This window comes from Chinchilla lanigera, unplaced genomic scaffold, assembly GCF_000276665.1.
Source record: "Chinchilla lanigera isolate Chin_1 unplaced genomic scaffold, ChiLan1.0 scaffold00011, whole genome shotgun sequence".
Taxonomy (NCBI): domain Eukaryota; kingdom Metazoa; phylum Chordata; class Mammalia; order Rodentia; family Chinchillidae; genus Chinchilla; species Chinchilla lanigera.
Genome location: NW_004955412.1, coordinates 4,489,546 through 4,513,136, shown reverse-complemented (window position 1 = coordinate 4,513,136; position 23,591 = coordinate 4,489,546). Strand labels below are relative to the sequence as shown.

Below are 23,591 nucleotides of genomic sequence, written 5' to 3'. Positions count from 1 at the left end.
AAAAAAAAAAAAAAAAAAAAAAAAAATCGATGATGAGATCTATCATATTCTTATTTACCGTGCTGTTGGGAAGAGGCTGAATACCAGATTCAGCAGTCCTGGCTGAGACTTGAAATTTAAATAGCAGCACGCAATTAAAGAGGGAAGCGGTTTTTATTTGACCTTCTATATGTAAACCTCTGCTACAGAGGTGAAAAGGATAACTCATCTTTCTCTTATACATGGTGTGCCAAATCATAAACCTAAAGTGAAAATTCATATTTTGCCGCAAAGCTAAAAGATGTCTACGAAAATACATGTAATTAAAATCAAAATTTTTTTCTGTGTAGCAAATACGCCTTTTAATGTTCAAACGCATACCCAAGTTTATCTCACTATAAATTTTGTGCTTTTCCAAAAGAAAACCGCTACGCTTCGGATACGCCTTCAGTGTGCTCCCCGAAGGTCCCTGTGCTGAGAACTTGGTCCCCAGTGCGGCGGCACTGAGAGGGGACCGCACCGCTAAGAGGGGGACGGAGAGCAACGACCAGGTTTGGCAGGCTTAGCGCTTTTCTCCCCGGCGTGCCCTTTGCTGTCCCCGGGAGCCCGAGAGAGCAGGCTCTGCAGCAAGTGAGCCTGAGGCGTCCCCTGAATCTCTAGTTTCTCTTCGGCACAGGGCCAACCCCTCCACTCCCCCACCTCATGCCTCGGTTGGGGCCAACACCAGGTCACCAGCGGAATGCAGGCAGGACCGTGCAGTCACTAGAGTGATGAGTCAGGAAAACACCTTCGTAAGTCAGTCTCACGTAGTTTGTCATAGTAACAAAAACGTGCCAAGCCCTCGAAACAGTACTAAGTGTGCGATGTCAGAAAAGGTACACTGCAGAGGTAAAATGTGAAACTCCTGTCAGATCACAGCTAACTTTCCCGCAAGGGGCCAGACAGTAAATATGTTGCACCAGATGAGACACATGGTCACCTACACAGCTACGCAACTGCTGCCGAAGTGGGAAAGCAGCTTCTGGAAACACGTGAACAAACGGGACTAGGACCCAATAAAACTTTATAGACATTGATGTATAACTTCAAATAATTTGTACATGACACAAATTATTTCTTAGATTATAAAAAGACTTGTAAAAGTATAATGCCCATTTGTAGCCCCCCGAGCCATGCAAAAAAAGACAATGGGCTGGATTTGGCTTGGAACTTGCCAACCCATGTTCTAAACATAAAATTAACATTTTTGTACCAGCAGAGGAAATAAATGCCACTCTTAACTCCAGGACAAAACACTCTTCTTGAGGTGAAAGAGAGCCCAGTGGGATATGGGTGTTTCACTGGGCTGCTTGCCCTGGGGTAGCGAGGAAGAACTGTAAAGACATCAGAGGGCAGGGATTCACCCTCCCGTGTGACACTTCCTTAGAAAATGTGACAACAGTGGAGCTTAAGGGTGGGGTGATAAACCTGTTCTACCCATGCCACATAACGCGTGGAACTGGAACAGCTTACCTGCAGAAGAGCAACTGGCTGAGCTCAGGTCCACGTCAGGTGAAACGGTCTTTGCTCCAAGCTCACAAGGAGTGCCCTCAAATGAATTACAGATCCTGGGAGTGCCCTGTTTCTTCCATGGGGTTTGCAGAAGAGCCTCATGTTGGCCCTCCAGTTTCTTCATGGTAGGCAAAATTTACCATCAATATTTGATTAGTACGGATGAGTTAATGGCTGGTAGCTAGTTAAGGCCAGCCTTTCGTACTGCTCATCAACTGCCCTCTTGAGATACACACCCAAGACTCCACTGCCACATGAACATAGCATCATGGTGAGGAACCGGTCCCACCTAGGCTCAACACCTGCTCTGCTACTCACTGGCTATTTAATCCTAGGCAAGTTTCATTACTTTCTCTGTGGCTCCGTTTACTCACTGGTAAGAAGAGAATGAAAACAATAGTCAGTATACGATGGGCTACCACAGTGATTAAGTAAGTCAGTATAGATAAGCTCCCTGGGGTACTGTCTGCAAAGGGGCCAATATCTACTATATCTTCATCACTGCTAGCACAATTATTATTAAATAAAAGTTCCCTGATCCAGTACAAAATCCTCTACTATTCTATCCCAGCTGGCTATTTCCTACCTCACTTCTAATTCTACCTTCACTCTATCTATCTATCTTTCTATCTTTCTATCTTTCTATCTTTCTATCTTTCTATCTATCTATCTATCTATCTATCTATCTATCTATCCATCCATCCATCCATCCATCCATCCATCCATCCATCCATCCATCCAATCTATTTATCTTAAGCTCTAGCCTGGTGCTTATTCAGACCATGTGTTATATGGCACACCTGCTGGGGTATACAATCAGTTTCTCGAGTTATAACCAGTATTTATTTTAATGAACTAGATTAGAATACAACAGAAACTACTGGAACATAGCTTATGTAGTAAGACAAGTATGCTAATAGCCCACAGACTCATTGTCTGGCATGTGGAAAGCCAGTTTTCCTAGCACCGCTTATTAAAGAGGCTATCTTTCTTCCAGTGACAGTGGAATGTTATTGTTTAAAAAGACAAATAATAAATATCAAAGGTTTTTCTATTTCTTATTGTCTATCTTCTATTTTGGTTTTCTCATAAAGAGAAATCATGTAATACTTAAAAATTTAATTGAAACACTTTTTAAAAATAAGAATCAATAATTCTGTAACTGTCTCTCTCTCCAATAGGTTCTACTAACAGAAGTTGCAACAGAGGGAATCAAAGGTAGTTTCAAAATAACTATCAAGTGGCTTATAATTTACTGAGAGAATTCAGTCCCAACAAAGCACTTGCCACAGAATCTCTCCCCAGAGGACAGAGACTCAGGAAAATCATTCTTGGCCATTTTTTATGCAGCCTGTTGAAAGCAGGAGCAAAAGTATGGTATGATCTACGAAGTCCACAGTCCAACTCTATTTGCCTTATTTTTCTGGATTATTCTCATCATGAATCCAAAGCCTCATCCATTAAATTGTATGAAAAATTCAGCTGAGAAGCAAAAAGTTTATATTTATTATTTGTAATCTTCTAAGTCATTTATTGAGACAACAAATTTTGACATAGGAAATCTAAGGCTGCAGAAAGATTTATGACAATTCTGTTTCAATTTCTTTCTAAATACTACACAGTTAAATAATTCGTGCAAGACATATTTAAAAACAATAAACAAATGTTCAGAGACAGAACCAAACCCTACCATGGAAAGAACAAAGGGAGAAGATTTATTGGGTTCTATTATAGTCTTCAACATGAAAATAATGTAAAAAAAATTAAGTTTGTAAAAAAAAAAAACAAGTATTTTGAAATGACTAATATGTTTATTTCTGCATTAAAACCATGTAGGCATGTCCTGATTTCTATTAAAGTCTTATTACAAATGAAAACCATTGTTTTGAAAAACATTTTTAATAAAAATGAAAAGATATCTTTCAAGTATTTCTCAAGCTTTCTTTCTGTAATTAAGTAAGCCAATGTCAAGTACCTACTATACACTGAGAATCCCAGGAACAAAGGAGAATTTGAAAATCAAGGGAAACGTAACCTAGGTTTCATTGGAAATGGGCGTGCTTGGGCATTTTTGAAACCTTTATATATTTATTTTAAAGGGTAAGGAAAATGTAGTATTTTACCAAAGAATCCCCTAAACAGCTGCAAGAAGACTGTAAAGTCTGTGTGCTGCTCTGGAGGACTGAGTCCTGGCCCTCACTGGGCCACTAAGTAGCTGTGCAGTCTGTGGAAAATGTGCCCTGACCTCCTGAGAGTCAGGTCGCTTTCAAAAGCACGTCATAGTCTGCTGTGTCTCCATATATACATATATATGTTTCCCTAATACCTTGCCTTTTATTGAGGGTTCAGATATGAAGCTCCACCTATACTTTGAAGTCAGAGTTTATACAGGAGCAAGTGTGAAAAGAACTATGGGGCTTATAATCAATTTCCTCTGGGAGCAAGTAGATTTTCAACGCAGTCACAAAAACTCAGCCATCAATTTATTCTAAACATGTCCTAAAAAAGAGAAGAAGGGAAAGGTAGAAGATGAAAAAGAATTAAGGTATGTTATGTACATGTATCAATTCTCCATGATGAATGTAATCATTATGCACTAATATGTCCTAATAAAAATTTAAAAATTTTAAAAGTATCCATGAAAATGTTCCGATTTATTTTGCTTTATAATAAGGTTAGTCTATATAAATTAATAGAGTGGAAATTTTATTGACATTAATTGTTCTGAATTTCTGCTTTCACTCCTTTCTTAGAACTGAAACTAGCAGTGTGAGATAAACTAAAGAAACCAAGCGCTGATCCAGCCCTCTGACACACAGAGCACGTCTGGCCTGCGGTGCAGTCGCATTCTTCACATGCTGTCAGACTAACAACCTTTAAATAAATACACCATGGCAACTGTTTATAAATGATCCTTCTTATCTGAAGAGCAAGACCCATCCCCTCCTGACCCTCAGAGCAACAAGCCGATCATCAATCTCCGCCAAGGCCTCTCCCAGATGCACCCCGTCCGCTTCCCACCAAGGGAGCTCAGTAAGTGCCTCAGTTTCCTCAGCAGAGAATCACGCATCTCAAAGCTCCACAAAACACATGAGAAAAGAAACGCTGGTGGCCATGGCTTTTTATGCACTTCAGTTAAACGGCAGCATCTGGGCCTGAAGCGAGGCCACTTGACTCAGCGTTTTCCGTTTCTGGTTGTCCCGCGGACAAGCTGGAGAGGTCGCTGACTGCAGCGGAACATTTTACACTTCGCTGACACCCCGCCTTGTCCTCCCAGCCGGCTAATCTCCCCAAACGCTTGAGGAACGCCTCGGCTGAACGCTCCGTGAGAAGCAGCAGAGCATCATCTGTAGGACTAACTTTATGTACCAAGTGAGAAAACACCGGAGTAAACAGGAAAGGAGTAAAAAATGAAACACCTTCAAGTGTTTTTTTCTCAGTACCAACGTAAAACTGACATATATTTTAGAGGAGATTGCCTGTTTTTAACTCACTTTTCACCTTAGTAAACACAGCTTAGAATTAATTGGTATGAAGAGCTTCAGACAGATAAAATACACACAATCACCAGACAAAGGGTAACCTTTATGCTTGAGACGTCACTGTTTCACTTACCCACAAACTGAAGCTCTCAGTGCGCAGGCAAAGGCATAACGTCCTGCTGGGCGTTCTGGGTTGGTCTACCCAGTAAATTGGGGCATTTACAAAACAAAATAAAATGGTGTCACTGCTCCTGCCTGCCTTGCAATGGCAGCTGACCTAGCGTTCCTGATACGAGAGCAATAATCCATGCACAAACAAAATTCGCTTTTTTTACATGGGTCAGAAAATTTGGAATATCCTGGACCTGGAGAAGAAGTTTTCATAAAGCACGTTAATTCAATTTTACAGACATCTCATCGAGGAAGTGAAATACTATATAAGCCGGCTTCATGTCAGGTCTGTGCTTCCTGACTTCCCAGCTCTGCGATCTGAAAGGGACCGCTCCTCACTTTCCTCATTTGTAAGCACCAATGGCCACCTTGCCGATTATGAACATTTCATTAGGTCACAAACTATGTAACAGTTCAGTGAAAGTAGCGCCTATATTACTCCCAATAAAAATCAGCTACGTTTATTTTTGAAGGCTCTCTTTCAAAAAGAGACACGTTACATTCTTGTAAATGTCTTCCTCTCTTGGTCCCTTCCTTTTCACCTTCCTTCCCTATCTTGTTTTTCACTCACCAAACGTCAAACTTTGTGAGGGTTCTCAAGCTATAAAGGTCCCGCCCGTCTCATTCTGTTCTTCCCCAGGAAATCTGATCTCTCATTTTAATGAACACCTAGAGGACTGAACTGCCCAGTGCACATTAGCTCTGAATACAGCGGGCTTGCTGAGGGTTTCCACTTAGATGTCTTTTTGGAGGAATCTCAAATTCATTCGTTATTAATAAAACCTCAGCTCACTCCCTCTGCCGTCCAAACACACACACCTCCTATCTCGGCAGTAGATCCACTCCCACCTGGAACCCTGGGGTCAGACCAGAATTCCCATTTCTCACTGCGCAGCCCACCTCCTCCTGGCTCCCCTGAGAGAAGTCGCTTACCCCCTCTCTCCACAGGCACTGCCTGCCTCCGGACGGGTCTGCCACACGCAGCCTTGCCTCTCTCAATCTGTGCATGACATGGCAGCACAGAATGACATCTATAAATATACACGTAACATCACTCTCCCTAGAGTTGCTCCACCCTTAGAAGTGAAATGCTGTGGACCATGTATGAAACTGTATGTATAGCCTTTGCCTGCATGGTTCTCTGTTCTCTGAACGTATGAGATTTCTTCTTACATAACTGAATCTTTCTCTCCCTTGAGGGTCTTCATTCATCCCATTCTATTCCCTCTTCTGGACTATCTGGAAGAGTTTTTCCCTCCTAACATATTCCCATTGCTAGGTATTTCTTTCTCGTCACTGAGGTCTCTGCTGATCCAAGGCTTCTGCAGAAGGCTTCTCCAGATCCTCTGCAAAAGGACCACTAACCACATTCTTGCAGAGAACCTTGCACTTCTGGATCACAATCCTTAGTATATTTGTAATTACTTTAGCTTCCGTTTTCCACAAGAGATAATAAGCGACATAAGTGCAAAGACCCTGTCTCTCTTGTTTACTGCTGTAATCTCTTTATGTTATCAAATACCATTCTTACCATACGTGGGCCAAGCAAAACAGTGATAAACACTTGCTGAATTAACACAGACAACTCATTTAATTCTTGACATGAAAAGTATTCACAATTAATGGGAAAAAAATCAACATGAAACTAATTCCCAACATATGCGACTACTTATTGTAGGAAGTGAGTGTAAGTACACTGCCTGATCCAGTGAGAGAGGGGAAAGTCCGTCTGACAGGCCTGTGTGAAGAAGGCTTCTTTTTGATGCTGCAACATGAAAAATAACCACGGAGAGCAGGCGAGATTTTAAAACTGGAGGAGGAGAAATATTCCAGGGACTGTTTGGAAAAAGACATGGGTAGAGTAAGGTGTAAACTGAGACCAGTACCTAGGTAACTGCGCCTGGTGGTAGCTAACAGTGTACCGACATGTAGAAAGCGGCCCACTTGTATTTCATTGTTAGCATTACACTATTTGTCCAGAGCCACTGAAAGTGTTATCTCTGGAAGAACGATACGATTCAAGATGGTAAAATTTTATAAGAGATTAAAATGAGGGTACAGGAACCAACTAGGAAGCTATGACAATATTTCAGCCAGAAAGAGGAAAGGAACAGAAACAATACTGCAGTGTAATGAACAGCAGCGATGGGAGGAAGGGAACTGACATCGAAAACAGAGAAAAGATGGGACACAGTGAGCTCTGCTACTGAACCTTAAATTTCCTGTGCTTACATGAAGGTGGGCGAGTGGACCACAAGTGGACCTAAGGAAGAGGGTGTAGATAATTCAGATTATTAGGATCAGGGAAAAAGTAACTGATTTAAAAACAATTTTCCACTGAAATATGTTTTTATTTATAACGAAAGAGAATAAAAAATGTTCTTTCATAATTTCTGGCTGAATTTTCAATATACTTTGTGCGTACTTTTTATTTACTTATATTTGGAACAAACCTCACAAGAACATGATAATCTAACCCTGTCTTCAAAGAACTAATATCCTACAATTGCGACTGAAGGAACTTGTAAGATGCAGACTTCTTCCCTACTCAGGAGAAGAGTAAGATCATTTATGTTGAAAAGAATTCGAGTCTTTGTCATAGGCTCTGTGTAAAAACATTAACATGACATAGAGAATATTAGGTCATTGTAATCGCAGGAATGGTAACATCTGAAGTTACATCATGTGTAGTGACCGGGAGAGCATCTGAGAGCAACGAAAAGCGACACTTACTTTTGCGGCCCCTATCTGTTCTTTGCGAAATTTCTCAAGTGGCGCAATTAATACATCATTGGCATTTTGAATCTGAAATTAAAAATGCACATATATTACATTCTTTATAATTTCATGCCAACAATATCGACAAAATGGCTCTTTTACTGAAGTTACTGAATGCAGTTTTGTTCTCTTGTCTGTCTCTATAAAGAAAACCCTTTCATGTTGTGTGGCATTTTTCTACCTAACAATGAAGCTGTTTTCACATATTTCACTTGATCCTAACAATAATGTGAACAATGTGAATATAAATACTTACTCTGGCAAAACTGCAGTTAAAGTATTTAAGGTTCTCCTAAGAATTAACTAAGAAACAGTACATTGCGTTTAAGTTTACAAACACCTTTAATTGCACTGGCTTATTGTAGCCAGTTTGAGCATTGCTTTACTATTGAACCATACAAACACTCTTTCATTTTGCCACTAAAATGCCAGAATTCCACAGCTGCAAAATAAAATAGGCTCATTTTTTCCTATTTAATTAGATTCCTCACACTTGGGATTTGCACGAATGTGCTCATATTTCCAACCTGAATAAAACAGTATCTGATCTCATTTCAAAGAAAAATACTCTAGCCAATATTCCAAATTGAGATTTTCTTAAACTTTAAAACTGACGCATGTTTTAGTATTAACCTGTAAGAATTGAGCACCAGGAAGTAGACACAAGGAGACACATATTTTAAAGAGTTACATTTTGTTAAGAGCAAATTTTGATTTTAAAAAAGCACCATCTTCAGACCGCAAAAAGGAGGCCCAGTTAACAAAATAAATAATTTGTTCTTCTGCTGTGATAACTAAATATTAACCATTATATAATGAACAAATGCTAAGTTGAAAAGAAAACCTCTCTTAACATATTATCCTACTTTAAAGCAGGTTAAAGAACATATAGGAGGAGTTCTTAGAATATTCTTGCAACTTTTCTGCAAGTTTGAAATCATGTAACTTCTATAAGTTTGAAACCATACAACATAAAAATGTTTTCCCTTTCACTATTGTTTGTCTCTAATCAAGTTTTTTTGGGTTTTTTTCTGGTACCGGGAATCGAACTCACGACCTTGAACTTGCCAGGCAGGTGCTGTGCCACTGAGCTAAATCCCCAGCCCCAAGCTTCATTTCTTAATTCCATAATGTAAATGCACAGATACACACAAAAACTAAAAGCACAATGTTAACGCACTTCCCATGAGCCTGGCATTCTCTTTTTTTGTTTTTTTTTGGTACTGGGAATCAAACTGAGGACCTTGCTCTTGCCAGGCAGGTGCTTGTGCCGCTGAGCTATATCCCCGGCCCAAGCCTGGCATTCTCATAGCTGCAGAAACATATTATAGATCTTGCAAAAAGTGAAAGTATGCAGAGTCAATGAACACTCCAATTCTACTCAGAGACACTGAGTGGCAAATGTAGATACTTCTGATGGCCATCATCTACTTCCCACCCGTGAGCCCAGCCAGACGGGCCTTCAGGTACACTGTGCACGGGTGACTGGAGAGGCTCGTAAGCAGTTCAGTTTTAATTCTCACTTTCTAAAACCTCCTGTCCTCATAAAGCCCAAACACACACACACACGCACACGCACACGCAGACACACGAAGATCTTACAGAGGTAAGGAACAGCTGAGTCAGTCTTTTGTTTTTTGTTTTTTGTTTTTTTTTTTTCTGGTACCGGGAATCGAACTCACGACCTTGCGCTCGCCAGGCAGGCGCTGTGCCGCTGAGCTAAATCCCCAGCCCCTCAGCTGAGTCAGTCTTTAACCGTAAGATAGCGTTAGGGGAAGATAGTGTTATGAACACCTTATTGTAATTTGGAGAAATACCCATAATAAATGTTATCATTTACTCAAGGTTTATACTCGGTGTCTGAAACTGCACAAGCATGACCCAATATATTTAAAATTAGTGAGCTTAAAATGGAGCTATTTCTCAAGTTGGGAAAACCCAACGATGAGGAGACTGAACAAGACCGACAGGCCGACAGGCATCGCAGTGCTTACATACATGTATGTAACACTGAGCAGACCTGGGTTTAGACTGGTCCTGCTGCTTACGGGGCATCACCAAACCACTAAGGCATCAGCTGCACCATTTACCTAATAACTAGGTTTTCAGGACTTAAAGATAATGAATATGTAACACCTAGTCCAGCGGCTTCTGTACACTACACAAAAATGGCAGCTTTCACAATTTCCAAATGTGTAGATTGTATATTTCATGTGGCATTTACTCATATAAACCAAATCTATACAAGGACCCACTGCATTGCCCTTTTGGTTCAGGTGTATCCAGATCTATAGTATCAGGAAGCATTTTCTCAAAATCCTGAAAGACAGTTGGCCTGGGATTTCCCATACCCTAGCACTGCGGGTATTTATGTATGTGTCAACCGCAGTGCTGAGATCTGTGAGGGAAGGACAAATGAAAGTAAGAGCTAAACTTTCCAGAAAGTTAAAGTCTCCTTGAAATGGGAAAAAAAAAATGTATTCACTCAACAATTACTGGGTGGTTGCAAACTATTGCTGAGCGATTGTGGGAAAACTGAAAGATGGATCCCATTACAGTGAGGATAATTACCTGAGAAGCTGTGCAGATACTTTATAAATACATTAGGACTCTGACAACAAGAGAGATCGATGAGAATTAAATGCATCTAATGAGTATTTGGGTGGTTGATAACTGGATACGCTGAAGAAAATACTCCAGAAACAGGGAACTTCGTAAGTCAAGGTCAGGAGGTACAGGTAAGCATGGCGTATGGGAAGGCAGCGCACGGTGCAGAGCACCAAGGTCTCAAACACACTTACCGAGAGTCAATCTCGTGTGGCACACGACCACCCAGCACTCTGAACGACCGAAGGAGGGGCATCATTGAGTACGAGCCCAGCCTGGGTGAGCTGGTGACTTAGTAAGATCCCATCTCAAAATAAAAATTCAAAGACGGCTGATATTGTACCTCAGTGCAAACCTCTGGGTTCAGTCCACACCACACACACACACACACACACACACACACACACAATGTTAATCATGACTGTATATTCACTCACCAAATTAAATGCTTTCGGTTTTATAAGACAGAAATGGTGAAATGAATGCGAAGGCCATCAAACAGTTTGGCTTGCAGTAGATTCAACAGAAATACTTTGCGATCTCCTTATTAACTAGGAAGAACATCATCTAACTTGAAAAGAGTATACACTGCCTTTAGTAGGAAGATCGACTGAACCAAGTTTAAACAAAACGGGGTGGCTTATACAGTACCTATAATCCAGGCAAAGAACTGTTAATATGGAATCACTGCTGGCTTCTAAACAAGGATAATTTAAAAATTCTTCCTGTACATAACTGTAACCCCAGCTACTTGGGAGCTTGAGACAAGAAGGTTGAAAGTTCAAGGCCACTGCAGAAAGTTTAGCAAAACTTCATCACAAACAAAGAAAAAGAAACGACAAGAAATTCTCGAGAAACTTTAATCTCAAATAATAATGGGCGAGAGATAAGGTACCTCCAACACTGTTTGAAGAGACAGTTCTGAGAGACACTGCAGGACCCATGAGCAGATTAACTAGCGGAGAAAGAGTGATCATTGGAGATACTAAGGTTTCTGCTTCAGACCCTGAAACTTGCTTGCCACGTACAGAACTGGGATAATGAGATAGAGTGTGTGTTTGGTAGAAAGGGCAAAAAATAATAGTAAAAAGAATTTCATTTCGGATCTATGGTTATCTGATATCCTAAGAGAACTCAAAGAAATACTATTTCAGAAAATCCCATCCCACAATGGTAGAACTAATCAGTGTAAATGAAAATTGTTTTTCACTTTAATTTGTTTGCAATACTAGCACTTGAGCTCAGCTTCTCACTCATGCAAGGCAAGTCCCAGACCTTTGTGTGTGTTTTTTCTCTTAAATTTTGAGAAAGGGTCTCAAGTTGGCTGGTCCAGGCTGGCCTCAAGCCTGCAATCTAGCCTCAGCAGCCCCAGCAGGTCAGATTACAGATGCATGACACTGCGACTAGTTCAAATGGGAGTCTTTACACTGGGAAGTCAGAGATTACAAAGCAGAGTAGATGACAGGAGGATCCATGCACGAAATCCCGGCACTCACATTCACATTTCTGCTCGCCACTCTTGTTCAGGTGTCATACAAACACGACTTGAAAATAAAGCAAAGGCTACAGGACATAAGAAAAGGGAATAATTAAGCACGCCTTGGGGGCAAACACTAATTCCTATCTCTATTGCTTCCATATTTGCTAGTTTTTCTTTTGTTCCTGGCTTTGTCCCTCACTCCATCCACATTTTGCTAATGTGAAACCGAAGGAATAAAAAATAAGATAAGGTGAAAGTATTAAATAGAGAAAGTCCAATAGAGTGGTAGAGATAACAACACACAGGAGTCACTGCCTGCTACCTATGTGCCAGATACGACACTAAACTGTTCACAGTGCAGAGATTAAAGCTGATTTTATATGAGTAATGAAGTCAAGAACATAAAAAGTCATCTGGAATGTATTAAGAATTGGAATGTTAAAGTTAGATTCAGCGTCGTTTGAATCCCAGCATGAAAACTGATAACATTCAGTCTTTATTCCTAAATTTATTAAGGAGTTTTCTAGAAATTAAAGAAGGATATTTTTAAAACCACTAGCACAGATCTGTCTTCTACAGGCTCTCCATAAATGTTAGTGTCTTCAAAGAATCGAGTGAATGTCTACTCTCCTACTCTGTGTTCATAACCATCCTCCACAGTATTTTACTTTCCCTGATTTCAAATTTTAATTGTTTGAAGTTAGACGTGAAATCCCTATTATTTTAACTAAACGGTAGCAATTAAGAGGACTAATCATAATTTTGAACCTACGTTTTTGCATACTCCACTTAGAATATTTGTGCGGATTTCTATTGGAAATCGATGCTCTTTTCAGGGACTGCCAATGGCTGCTGCTCACAATATGTGTGTTACAGTGTGACAGCTCAAGATAAAACTGCCAGCATCCGAAGGGTATGAAATGGGTTTACATTTATATTTAGCTGCTTCGACCCTCATCATCTATCCTGCAGGGACTGTTATGCACTTTATCCATATGCAGTGGTCAACCACGTAAATGAAATTCTTCAGTTCTGAAATTATTCAGGTGAAAAGTAAAAAAGGTAGCATTAAAACAGACCTTGTTGCTCCCACATAAAAAAAAATGACATGAACCAGGACCTGTAACCCCATTACTCAGAGGGTAAGGCAGCAGGATGGCAAGTTTGAGGCCACGGTAACTTAGCAAACTAACTAACTAACTAATAACTAACTAAAAGGGCTGGAGATGTGGTTCAGTTCTCCCTGGATTCAATTTTCAATACCATTGAGGAAAAAAAGCATTAAAAAAATAGACCTAGAGTGTAGCTTTGGTGACAAAACTTGCACAAATTAAGAAAAATCCAGAGAAACAGAATTTTGGCTCACCCAGAACTCTTTGCCTGCAGATCTACCAAACAGGCCTGCAGAAATTCTTCCCAGAAGGGTAACACTTGGGAAGGAGAATCAAGTCACAGAGTTCAGGAGCTTCTAGGTCCCATAATATTTGTGGAATGTGTGACTCTGAATGACCTTACTAACATGCTTTAGGAAAAATACAAGCACAATTTTAATTCTCTTGCAAGATACTACTTATAACAAAGCTTTGAAAATGTCTTATTTTGTTAATTTAGACACAATTAACTTGTAATTTTTAGTTAATACCTGAATTTGGGTTTAAACAACTCATCTCTAAAGCTGAACAACTTGTCTCCACATTGGTCCATGTATAAAGCTAAAATTTTTACCAGTAATTTCACTTCTTTTCAATAGAAGAAAATCAAATCAGATACAGTATTGGGGAGTGCCTTATGGTCCTATGTTTACTCAGCAAACACACTAACTGTGGGTGTGCTGCAGTTAGCCAAGCAATTCAGTTTCCTGTTGCTTTTCCTTTGCTGTTTCAAGTGGTTCTAATAAACAGCCACAAGGGAGTGCTCATAAATCACTCAAAAGTAATAGCAGAAACGCTTTTATGTGGTTAGAAGACCATTTCTCCAAATACGTTTGGTTTGTTTTTCCACACATATACATGATAAAATTTCCTTATAGACCAGGGATTTTTAAGTGCTATCCTACAGAATTTTAGTGCTTGCTTTTTACCGCTCAGAACCTTACCACAACTTGTTCATCAAGCAAAATAGCAATGGAATAAAGAGCTATTCCCCTTACACATTTTTCTCTCCCTGTACTAAGAGTTGGCTAACACCTAGCATTGCTGGGAGCACTCAGAGCTTATTGATGAGTCCTGCAACTTCCTTCCTGACACTAGGATAGAACTACTGTAATTCTCTACCTCCAAGTTATAAAGCAAATATATAACTATACTTGGCAGTACCATCTAAAATAGTTGCTTCAGGGCTTGGGCTGTGACTTGGTGTTTGAGCATTTGGCTAAATAAATTTCTCAAGAAGGCTACAATAGACTATATTGTTTACAGTGAGAAAACATGGATAGTGTACTTCATCGCAAAAACAATTTCCTGTCAAGATGTCGACAGTCAATCCACACAAAGGAGAAAGGACTGAATGTAATCACTGCAGAAGACACCTATAAAAAGCCTCCTATACAACATGGATTATTTTCCTATTAGTATTCCCAATTGGGGAAAAGGACATCAGAATTTAATCTGAGATTACAAGCAAGCAGCTCTCTTCTGCTTTGTCTCAAATCTTCCTCCTTAGTAACTTCTCAGGAAGAACCTCTGCCAAGGCATGGGAGTTAGGGGGTTAAACTGGGGCCTCTCGCCAGGTACTGATCAATGTATCTCTCCGGGCCCTGTAACAGTCCTTTTCTAGGAAAGCAAACCCATAGCACTTCTAAACTAGAACTGCAAGAGCAAAACTCAGGTGTGGAAGAGCGCTAGGGTTATATAATAAATAACTAGCAGTCAAAGATTAAACATATTTTACTTTATACTCTTTAATGTAATTTACTATGAAAACTCTACCTTCATCTAAAAAACAAGCAAAAAATGCCATGTGCAGCTGTCGGAATACCACAGTTTTCCACTGAGCTCTGGTTTTGTAACTCACCACTTCCGGATCTGACTGCTTGACTCTACACTTTACGGCACTGTTCCACTACCAACCCCATCCCCGTGGATCTCACCTGTTTAGAGCCAAGTCCGACTTGCATTTAATACTACTTACATTTTCCTCTATTTGTAGTAGTAATAATTTTTTCCCATAGGAATATATTGGGAAACATGTAAGATTCTGGAGACTCACAGTACGTGAATCTGCTTCTTCAGAAGGTAAGTGAAATACTAACCCTCCAAGAGAATGTCCTAGCTTGAATTTAAGCAATTCTCAGCTTACACCTTAACATCCACGCAATCGTGGTCAATTCACTCAAACTAAGTCTTGGTTTCCGTTTTGGCATAATGAAGATGATAATATGCCTTCATCTCACAGTCTGCTTATCAAGATTAAAGTTCTAAATTTATGTCAAACAACCGTAAGAGTTTATTACCAAATGTAACATTAGTTTCTTCCTATTAAGTTCATTCTGTAAAGCAGGTCAGTTATGATGCACCTACATATTACTTTTCAAACTGACGGATGGAGTTGCTATTTTTGAGTATAAGAGTGTGAAGTTACACAGCACAAACTGGATGAAGGCTTAACAGGACAAGGATAATTCCCAGGAACAAACCAGCAAGGAATCCTCTCTGCTTCTAGCGCACAAGACCATCCCAAACATAAGGCAAATTACAGTTTGCATTTTATAAAAGCCACCTATTCTCCTAAGGTGGAGAAATAGAAAACCATCCAACCAAGCAGGAACTGACCATTTTGACAGTCAGGTGCGGACAGTAAGAGAGGAAGCAGATTGAAATACTGCATATTCTATGATCTAATACTGTCCTAACTCAAGGTTGTACCAAATGAAAATTTCTAAGTACTCAGTTATTTGAACCAAAAAGCTATGTTATTTATTTTAGCTTTTTTGTTGTTCTTAAACTACTTTTGCCTTGTTCCTTTTCACCTAACAATCTCTAATGGAAGGTTAAACTAAGAGTATTTTTAAAGCATGTAAATGTTCCTGGAATATTTTTAAATATCAGATATAACCAGAGCATACTGTCTCCTCACAAGCTTCTGTCTGCTTACCGCTGTCCTAATTAGTACTTATTTATAACTCTAAAATAATGGAGGCTAAAAAAAAAAAAAACAGGAAGAAAAAGTCAAACTGCTTTTCAGCTATGAATAACAAAGATACATGAAAGGTCATATTAGAACTGACATCTTAAAAGCCAGTGAAAATAATTACTCCAAATATCTGACAAGCACATTCACTTTAATACTTTTCTTTCAATTTTGACTAAAAGGTCTACATTTAGGAATGCACATCTATAGGCCTTAAAAAAACTGTATTACCTCAAAGCAAATATGTTAAATTTATAAAAATTAGAGACCTCAAGGGTAGATTTAAGAAATACTGCTCTCCTAGTGGTTTCTCCTCAGTGGGCTAAATAATTGCTCCTATACTTGTGTAAGTAAAAATATCCTCAAACACTGGTAAGGTGACTTCAGCCAGTCCTATTCCTCTGGACCTTCCAGGATCTGCAGGACTTGTGTGCCTCTGACGGCACTCTATTAGGTTCCAGTGATGCTCCTATGTTTTTGATATTATAGAAGTTGCCCAAAGACCCCTCATAATATATCAGCACCCCATGTTCATGACCCACTCCCAAACACAAAAATCTGACATACCACATATCCTGAGATGAGCTATATATAGCTTTAAGAATATTGCTTATTCCATATTTTATCCCCTAAGAGGACGTATAAGTGGCTTTGTATGTCAAGACAAGAGGGAAAAATTTCATCAAATTGACTTATATAATTTTATTAGTTCCCCACCTTCATTCCCCCTTCACCTTCCTATTATTTCTTCTTTCGGATATTGCTTTAACCTTTTGGTATTCATCACAAAGAGTATTGAGAGGGAAATTAAAATCCTTCATCTGTTTTAAATTGTTCAACTGTAAATGTGAGTAAAACTGATAGTCTTTGTAAGTCTAAAAAGAAAAAAATCATTAAGTAAATTCCCAGAGTTGTAGTTATTTCACAGCAATTGCATTTGAGTAGATAGATGTTAATATACTTTCATCATAACTGCCCAGTATCTGGAAATGAAAGACTGCTAAAACCTTACTAAAGTTTGAGGATATCCCAATGTACACGCAATTTCTAGAACTGCTTGTTTCAGTTTTGGATTAATAAGGTCAGGATGGGGGTGAACAGAAGAGAGGTAAGGAAAAAGAAATGATGTAGGGCAGAGATGCACATGGAGAAAACGAAGACTGATGTAATACAGACAGGAATTAAGGACGGTCAGGCACACAGGTTGGGACCCAGTAATGTGCTGAAGCAGGATCACAGTGGATTAAAGAACTTCTAGGCACATTTTTACACCAAGTGACCAATAAACACTACAAATTAGGTTTCTCAGAAATGCAGACTTACACTCCTGACCCAGCGCCACCGGCTAAATTTTTATCAGCACACCAACCACTACCTGGAGCCAAACATGGATTTATTCAGAAAACAACAGTATTAAGCCACAAAAATGGTTTAAAAATGCTTTCTCTTAGATCTAGTTATTAAAGCACTTCTTTTAAACATGTAACTGTTGACCTGTAAATTTCCAACTTAAGGTATCTTTTCCAGTACTTGAAAAAATAAATATATTTCTACTTTTTTACACTTAATTTTATAGAAAACAAGGTTTTCAGGCTTCTGAGCTTCCATGGCAACACTAAGCAAGCCTCTACTCTCCTACTGATATCAAACAGTTTCAGTTTCACAAATCTATCTGAGTGATAGTGGCTTTGTGAGATCACGGGTAGGATTAGAAGAGATCTCTATAGCTAGTCACTTGAAGTGGGACCATTTGCCCCACATAAATCTATCAGTTAAAGTTTGGGAAGTTAGAGGAAAAGGATATTCATCCAGAACCATCACCACAGTACTATGGCCTTTTCACAGCTCCCTTTCCCCGAAAGAACACTTACATGGGATGTTTATGTCACATACTATCTTGATATAAATAAACACAGGAAACTTTGTAATTGGAACTTGTACAGTTAAGAAAAAAAAGTACCAGAAGCTAATACACACATAGTATATCTTTACTATAAACTACCCTTGTAGTGTCTGCTTGGATGTGAACATTTTAAGGATCTCCCGGAGCTAAAGGGAAGAGAAAATAATCTTTTTAAATAAATAATTCCTTAATTGAATAAGCCAGCAAATTGAATCATTGTGTTGTTAAAAATAAAACCAGGAAAAAGTAATTAAAAGAGAAAACTTCAGAGCTTTAATGGAGAATTACAGAAGTTCATGAATAACCAAAAGTTATCTGAGTCCTAATTTTGCAAACAAGAGATATGATTTATTTTGCAAACATTTTCTTTCAAACTTTCCCAGGCATTTGAGTACAGGCGCTTAGTCATAACTAAGAATTACTTCCCAAATAAGTTCCATATGTTGTAACTCTCATCCCTGCTCTTTTCAAAATCCAGCTCTGGTCATAAAACCTATCGGCCGGTTTTCTACACTGTTCAGCTGTCAAAATCCTTTCTTATGCAATGAGGTGAAGAGCTTCTTTCAGCCCATCTGTGAGGTCTTCTATCATATAAAACAGTGCTACATCAATATGAGAAACATTCTCCTCACAACACATGACAGACAACGGAAAAAAATACTCCTCTAACTTCAAGAGAGTATGTCCCAGTAGAAAACAATCATTCTAAAATGTTAATATCTAACCTCTTTTGGTCTTATCTCCAAGCCATAGTTTGAATCAGTTTGAGTTCACAGAACCACCTAAAGAATGTTTAAGATTCTTCTCCAGAAAATGAAGCTTGCCAACTATTTTTCTTCCACGCAGCCTGGGACATCCAGACTCCCCTGCACCACGACGCCCACACCCGATGCCGTGCGAAGTGCTAGCACAACACCGTGCAACACCTTGGTCATCTCACGTAACCATGCAGATCACTCAGTTCTCTTCTTTTTTACCTTCCGCTGAAAAATTAAGGGTACTTACTGTGACTAGTGGAAAAGGCGGTTCCAAAGAAGCCTAGTTTACGCGATCAGGAAAAAAAAGCCTATTTTCCGTCTGATTGTTACCCAAGTCCTCACACACAATCCTGACCACAGAACAATCACCTGAACTCCCACTGTCAACAATCACATCCTGCATGTGACCCTGTTTTCAGTAATGTTCTAACACATATGTAAAGTTGTCCTTTAATTGTGTAAAAATTTATTAAATTAATATAACTAAGATAATTACCTAATTAAATATTGAATGAAAAAAATGAATCTTCTCTGCCAGTTCAGGAATGTAATAAAACTGAGCATTACAACCAGGAAAAGAAAAATAACTTTGCATCCTAACATAAGGACACATAACGCAGTCAGGACACCTTCCCCTCACGCTCCTCCCCAAACCCCACATCGGCCGCCATCATGAGAGCATCCAGGTTCTCCTAATGGCCTTTGACCTAGATGAGTTTCCAAGAATTATTTAATTTCAGAGTAAAGGAGGCAAGGACAGATTCATTTATCTTACATTTCAAGATAAGAAAACCTCTGCCCTCTATTCACGAGTCAGTTGGCGCATTTTCACACCTCAAGTATCAGGTGAAGGTGAAGGCTTATAAATCTTGTGTACAAGCAAGTTTTGCTAAGCTCTTAGCCATGAACTGTTGGTCTCACTTCTGCTATACCTCAGAAATACCCTGAAAACAGGCCCCAGCCTCCTCCACTCTCCTGATTTGTCTCCTCATGTGAATGGCACCAGACTGGTGCCATTCTGCTCAACCATCCTGCACCAACTCAACCAGCCAACTCCTCAACCATCCTGCATCAAGGCCTTGCCAGTCTTCCATATCCAACCCAGGATCTCCCCGCTGCTACATCATGTATTCCATTGTATCTCTCCGGAATGACAGCAAAATCGCCTCTGCACACCTCCCACCACCCAGCTTCACAACTCACCCATATTTTAACTTTCAATGGAGCTGCCAGAATGTTCTCTTAAAGAGGAGCATGTTACTTCCTGGCTTTGATCATCTGTCTACAGTCTCTGTCTTAGTTACTTTTCTTACTGCTAAGACAAAGTACTTGACATGCCAAGTTAAAGGCGGAAAGGTTTACTTAGCTAACAGTTTCTGGAGGTTTCAGTCCATAATGGGCTGGCTCCAAGGCAGGGTGGCAGGGCAGAGAGGCATCACAGAGGAGAAACAGTTCATGGCAGCAGAAGGTAGCAAAACAGCAGGGGAGGACCGCAGCTCGTCCCATGTCTTGTATCTTATCCAGGCTGCTTAGGACAGGCAGCACCACACCCTCCATCCCAGTGTCCTTGAGTCTGGCACTGCACCATCCCAGCATCACCTCTGAGAAAGTCTCATCTACGCCTGCTTGAGGCGTTAGGGGCACACCCAGACACAGGTCGTAACTACCTTCAATATAAAAGAACTTTTCAGGCTCAGTATCCAAAAACACTTACTATTGGAGACTTGCCTTGCTGACTAATAATTATTCTGCAGCCTCTCACGCAAGACACACAGTGTTTCTACCCTATAACATGACCCACAAGCCCTAGTTCACACTGTGAGTTTTCCATTGTTCTTCCTTCCTTCACTTTTTCAGTTCCTATCCAAACACCCATACTCACCCTCTAAGCCTCAGCCCAAGCGCGTGTCAGTCTGTCCTTGCTAGGAGGTCATGCACATTTTTGAGGAAGTGCCTTTCAGCATGTGAGGGAGTATCTTGGGCATATAACTATGGCCAAAAATGAGTATCTTGACAGAAGTCTACTGCTTGGAAGTAGAGAAAGAGGTGGAGGAGGGAGCTGGCGGACAGGAAGGTAGGAAGTAGGAAATGACAAAACTATGCTTAAATGAGGAGTCACAATGGTGGACTTCTCACTGGTACAAACTAATGTCATTTTCTAGACAAATATCAGCTGTATGATGAGGTATTCTGAGGAACTACTAAACAAGGAAAGAAAAACCCTAAAGTATACGCATTGCTTCCTCTTGTGTCTTTTGGTGATGGAGAGGAATTTAATCCACAGTGAATGCACTCTATCTTCTACTTGGGCATGCTGAATTATACAGTTATACTACATATACAAACAAAAGGTTAATGACTTCAAATTTTTAGGGCTACTTTTTAAAAGATGAATGGGTAACATTAACTTCTGCGACTTACTTGGTTTCTTTATCAACTTTAGTTATCATCTTAGGAATAAAGCTTGAATAACCAGTGAGGCAGGGTAGGAAGATGGGTGTGGTAAATGCTCTTCGGCAAAATAACTTCTCTGCACAAATTTATTAGGGATGAATGAACAATGACTGCTGTCTTATCACTAGAATTTGCCTCACTACCCTGTGCCAAAAATTCAATTAGGCTTACAAATGACCTTGCAACAAGGAGTAATCAAAAGCACAGCTTCTAGTTACCTTTGAGCTTACCAGTCAGGTGACATACTATCTACCTTACTAGGGTATAGTATTATATTACTGTGTTACAATTAGAGCACTTGGACACAAGGCAAAAACAAAGGCAAGTCTAGATCAAATTGCAAAGTAGATAAAATTTGTATTCAAGAACTGCTACCTTCTCAGCTATCCCTCAGTAGCTTTGTGTAGCCTTTATTCTAATGTATTCATGCAGACCATGTATCACCAACATGTATCACCCTCTTTCTTTTCCGTTGTAGTCCCTCACTGAGGACTATGATTGCAGGAAACCTATGCCCTATGCATTTTCAACTGTGACCACCTCAAGCCCACCAGTAAAATCTATTAATCCTATGGCATCTTTCATGAAGTCTTTGTTCCATGCTTTTAAATATCTACTAAATCTAATAATCTATGCTGACTTAGTAGTAGGGTCCAATATGCTTCAGGTGCCCTCAATGCTAATTGCCTCTGGGACATGTAAGACAGAAAGTACAAGAATGAACTTTCAGTAACATGGATGGTCAAGTGAGAGAAAACCGGTTTAGTTAAAACAACAACTAAAAACCAGTTGCCTGCTCTATCTACTAAGTACAGGAAAACTTCAATAGCTTCTTACCTGAAACAACTGTAAATGTAAGTTAATATGAAGCTAACATGCACTAATGCTTCCCTTCTCAGTTCACACACAGGATGATGGTGAGATTAGGTATCACTGAAGGTGTATGTTCAGTGATAGTTACTGTCCAACAAGAAGCAAAACAGAGATGGCTTCTCTCAACTTTTCAGGTGAGAATTTAAAAACAACCATGAAGTGATACAAATCGAAGTTAGATGTTTTGAGTTACATTTACATTATTGTTTAGCTCTAAAATGTTAGGTAAAATTCTCATGAGGCTTTTAGAAGGTAACTGGAAGATGGGGGCATAGAAGAATACGCTGTTGGGAGATAAGGCCAGAATGGAAGAGGTGGGCACTGGGGGTATGACCTGGAAGGTACATTCCTGTTCACTTCTTCTCTCCTGTTTCCTCTCTCTCTGCTGCCTGGTTGCTATTGGGTGAGCAGGTTTTCTCAGCCATGCTCACAGCCAAACAATCATGGATTGAATCTTCTGAAAACCGTGAGCCAGAACAAACCTCTCCTCCTTTACATTGCCACTGTTGATTATTTTGTCCCAGCAAAGGCAAAGTGTCTAATACAGAAAACTGGCACTGTTACCGGGTTCCTTGCTATGATTGGACCTGAAACCAGGCAAAACTGTAAGAAAGGATCACACTTCCTGCTAACAGCTCCTCAGAGGTTGATGCATAAAGCTGTGAGAGTAAAGCCAGAGGTGGTGACCTCAGCAAGGTGGTGATGCTAGAATGTGGAATATCTGCTCAGGAAAGCTGCAGGCACTGAGTGGAACCAGCCCAAGACAAAGGCCATGAGGGCTGCAACCAGCCAGCTCACAAGAGTGGGGTTGCCCAAGTCCTCTGGAGCTCACATCTCACCAAATCTTGCCTTGGGTGCTTAGATGTAGAGAAGACAAAAGATTTGCTGTTTGCCTTGGAGGGTTTTGGTCTGCCTTTCACCTGATACTGTATATCTCCTTATTCCTCCCATTTGTAACGACAACGCTTACCCTGAACCACTCCCACTGTGTGTTGGAGGTGTTTAACTTTCCTTTTGATTTTTACAGGGACCCGCAGATATGAGTTTGCCTTGGGTCTCAGAGGACAGTTTGGATTTGGAATTTTTGGGGATGCTAAAACTGTTCACTTGCACTAAATGCATTTTGCATAATGAGATGAACATTGAATCTTTTGGGGACCAGGGGTGGAATATCATGGTTTAGGTCTAAAATGTCTACCAAAAGTCTCATGAAGACTTCACAGCTGAATGTGTTGGGAAGTGGGGACTGATTGGAAGAGGCAGGTCACTGGACTTATGACCTTAAAGGGTGGATTCACTGAGAGCCTTTAGAGGATCCTACCACAAAAATAACACAGACCTAAAAGACAAAGGCATCAGCTACCTTTTTAAAATTCCTTCCCTCTCCACTAACTGGTTGTGGGGTCCCAAAGCAATGGGAAGCTGGA

The 23,591-nt window shown here is 39.9% G+C and overlaps 1 protein-coding gene across 1 annotated transcript in view; it reads right to left on the bottom strand.

The window, feature by feature from the left end:
* The window catches only part of Arhgap42 (Rho GTPase activating protein 42), a gene marked incomplete at its 5' end in the record, with an annotated part of 234,285 nt that overhangs the window by 88,517 nt on the left and 122,177 nt on the right, over positions 1–23,591 (bottom strand). Inside the window, 1 exon segment of the mRNA XM_005377961.2 lies at positions 7,917–7,988. Within this exon segment, the coding sequence (XP_005378018.1) occupies positions 7,917–7,988 (72 nt within the window).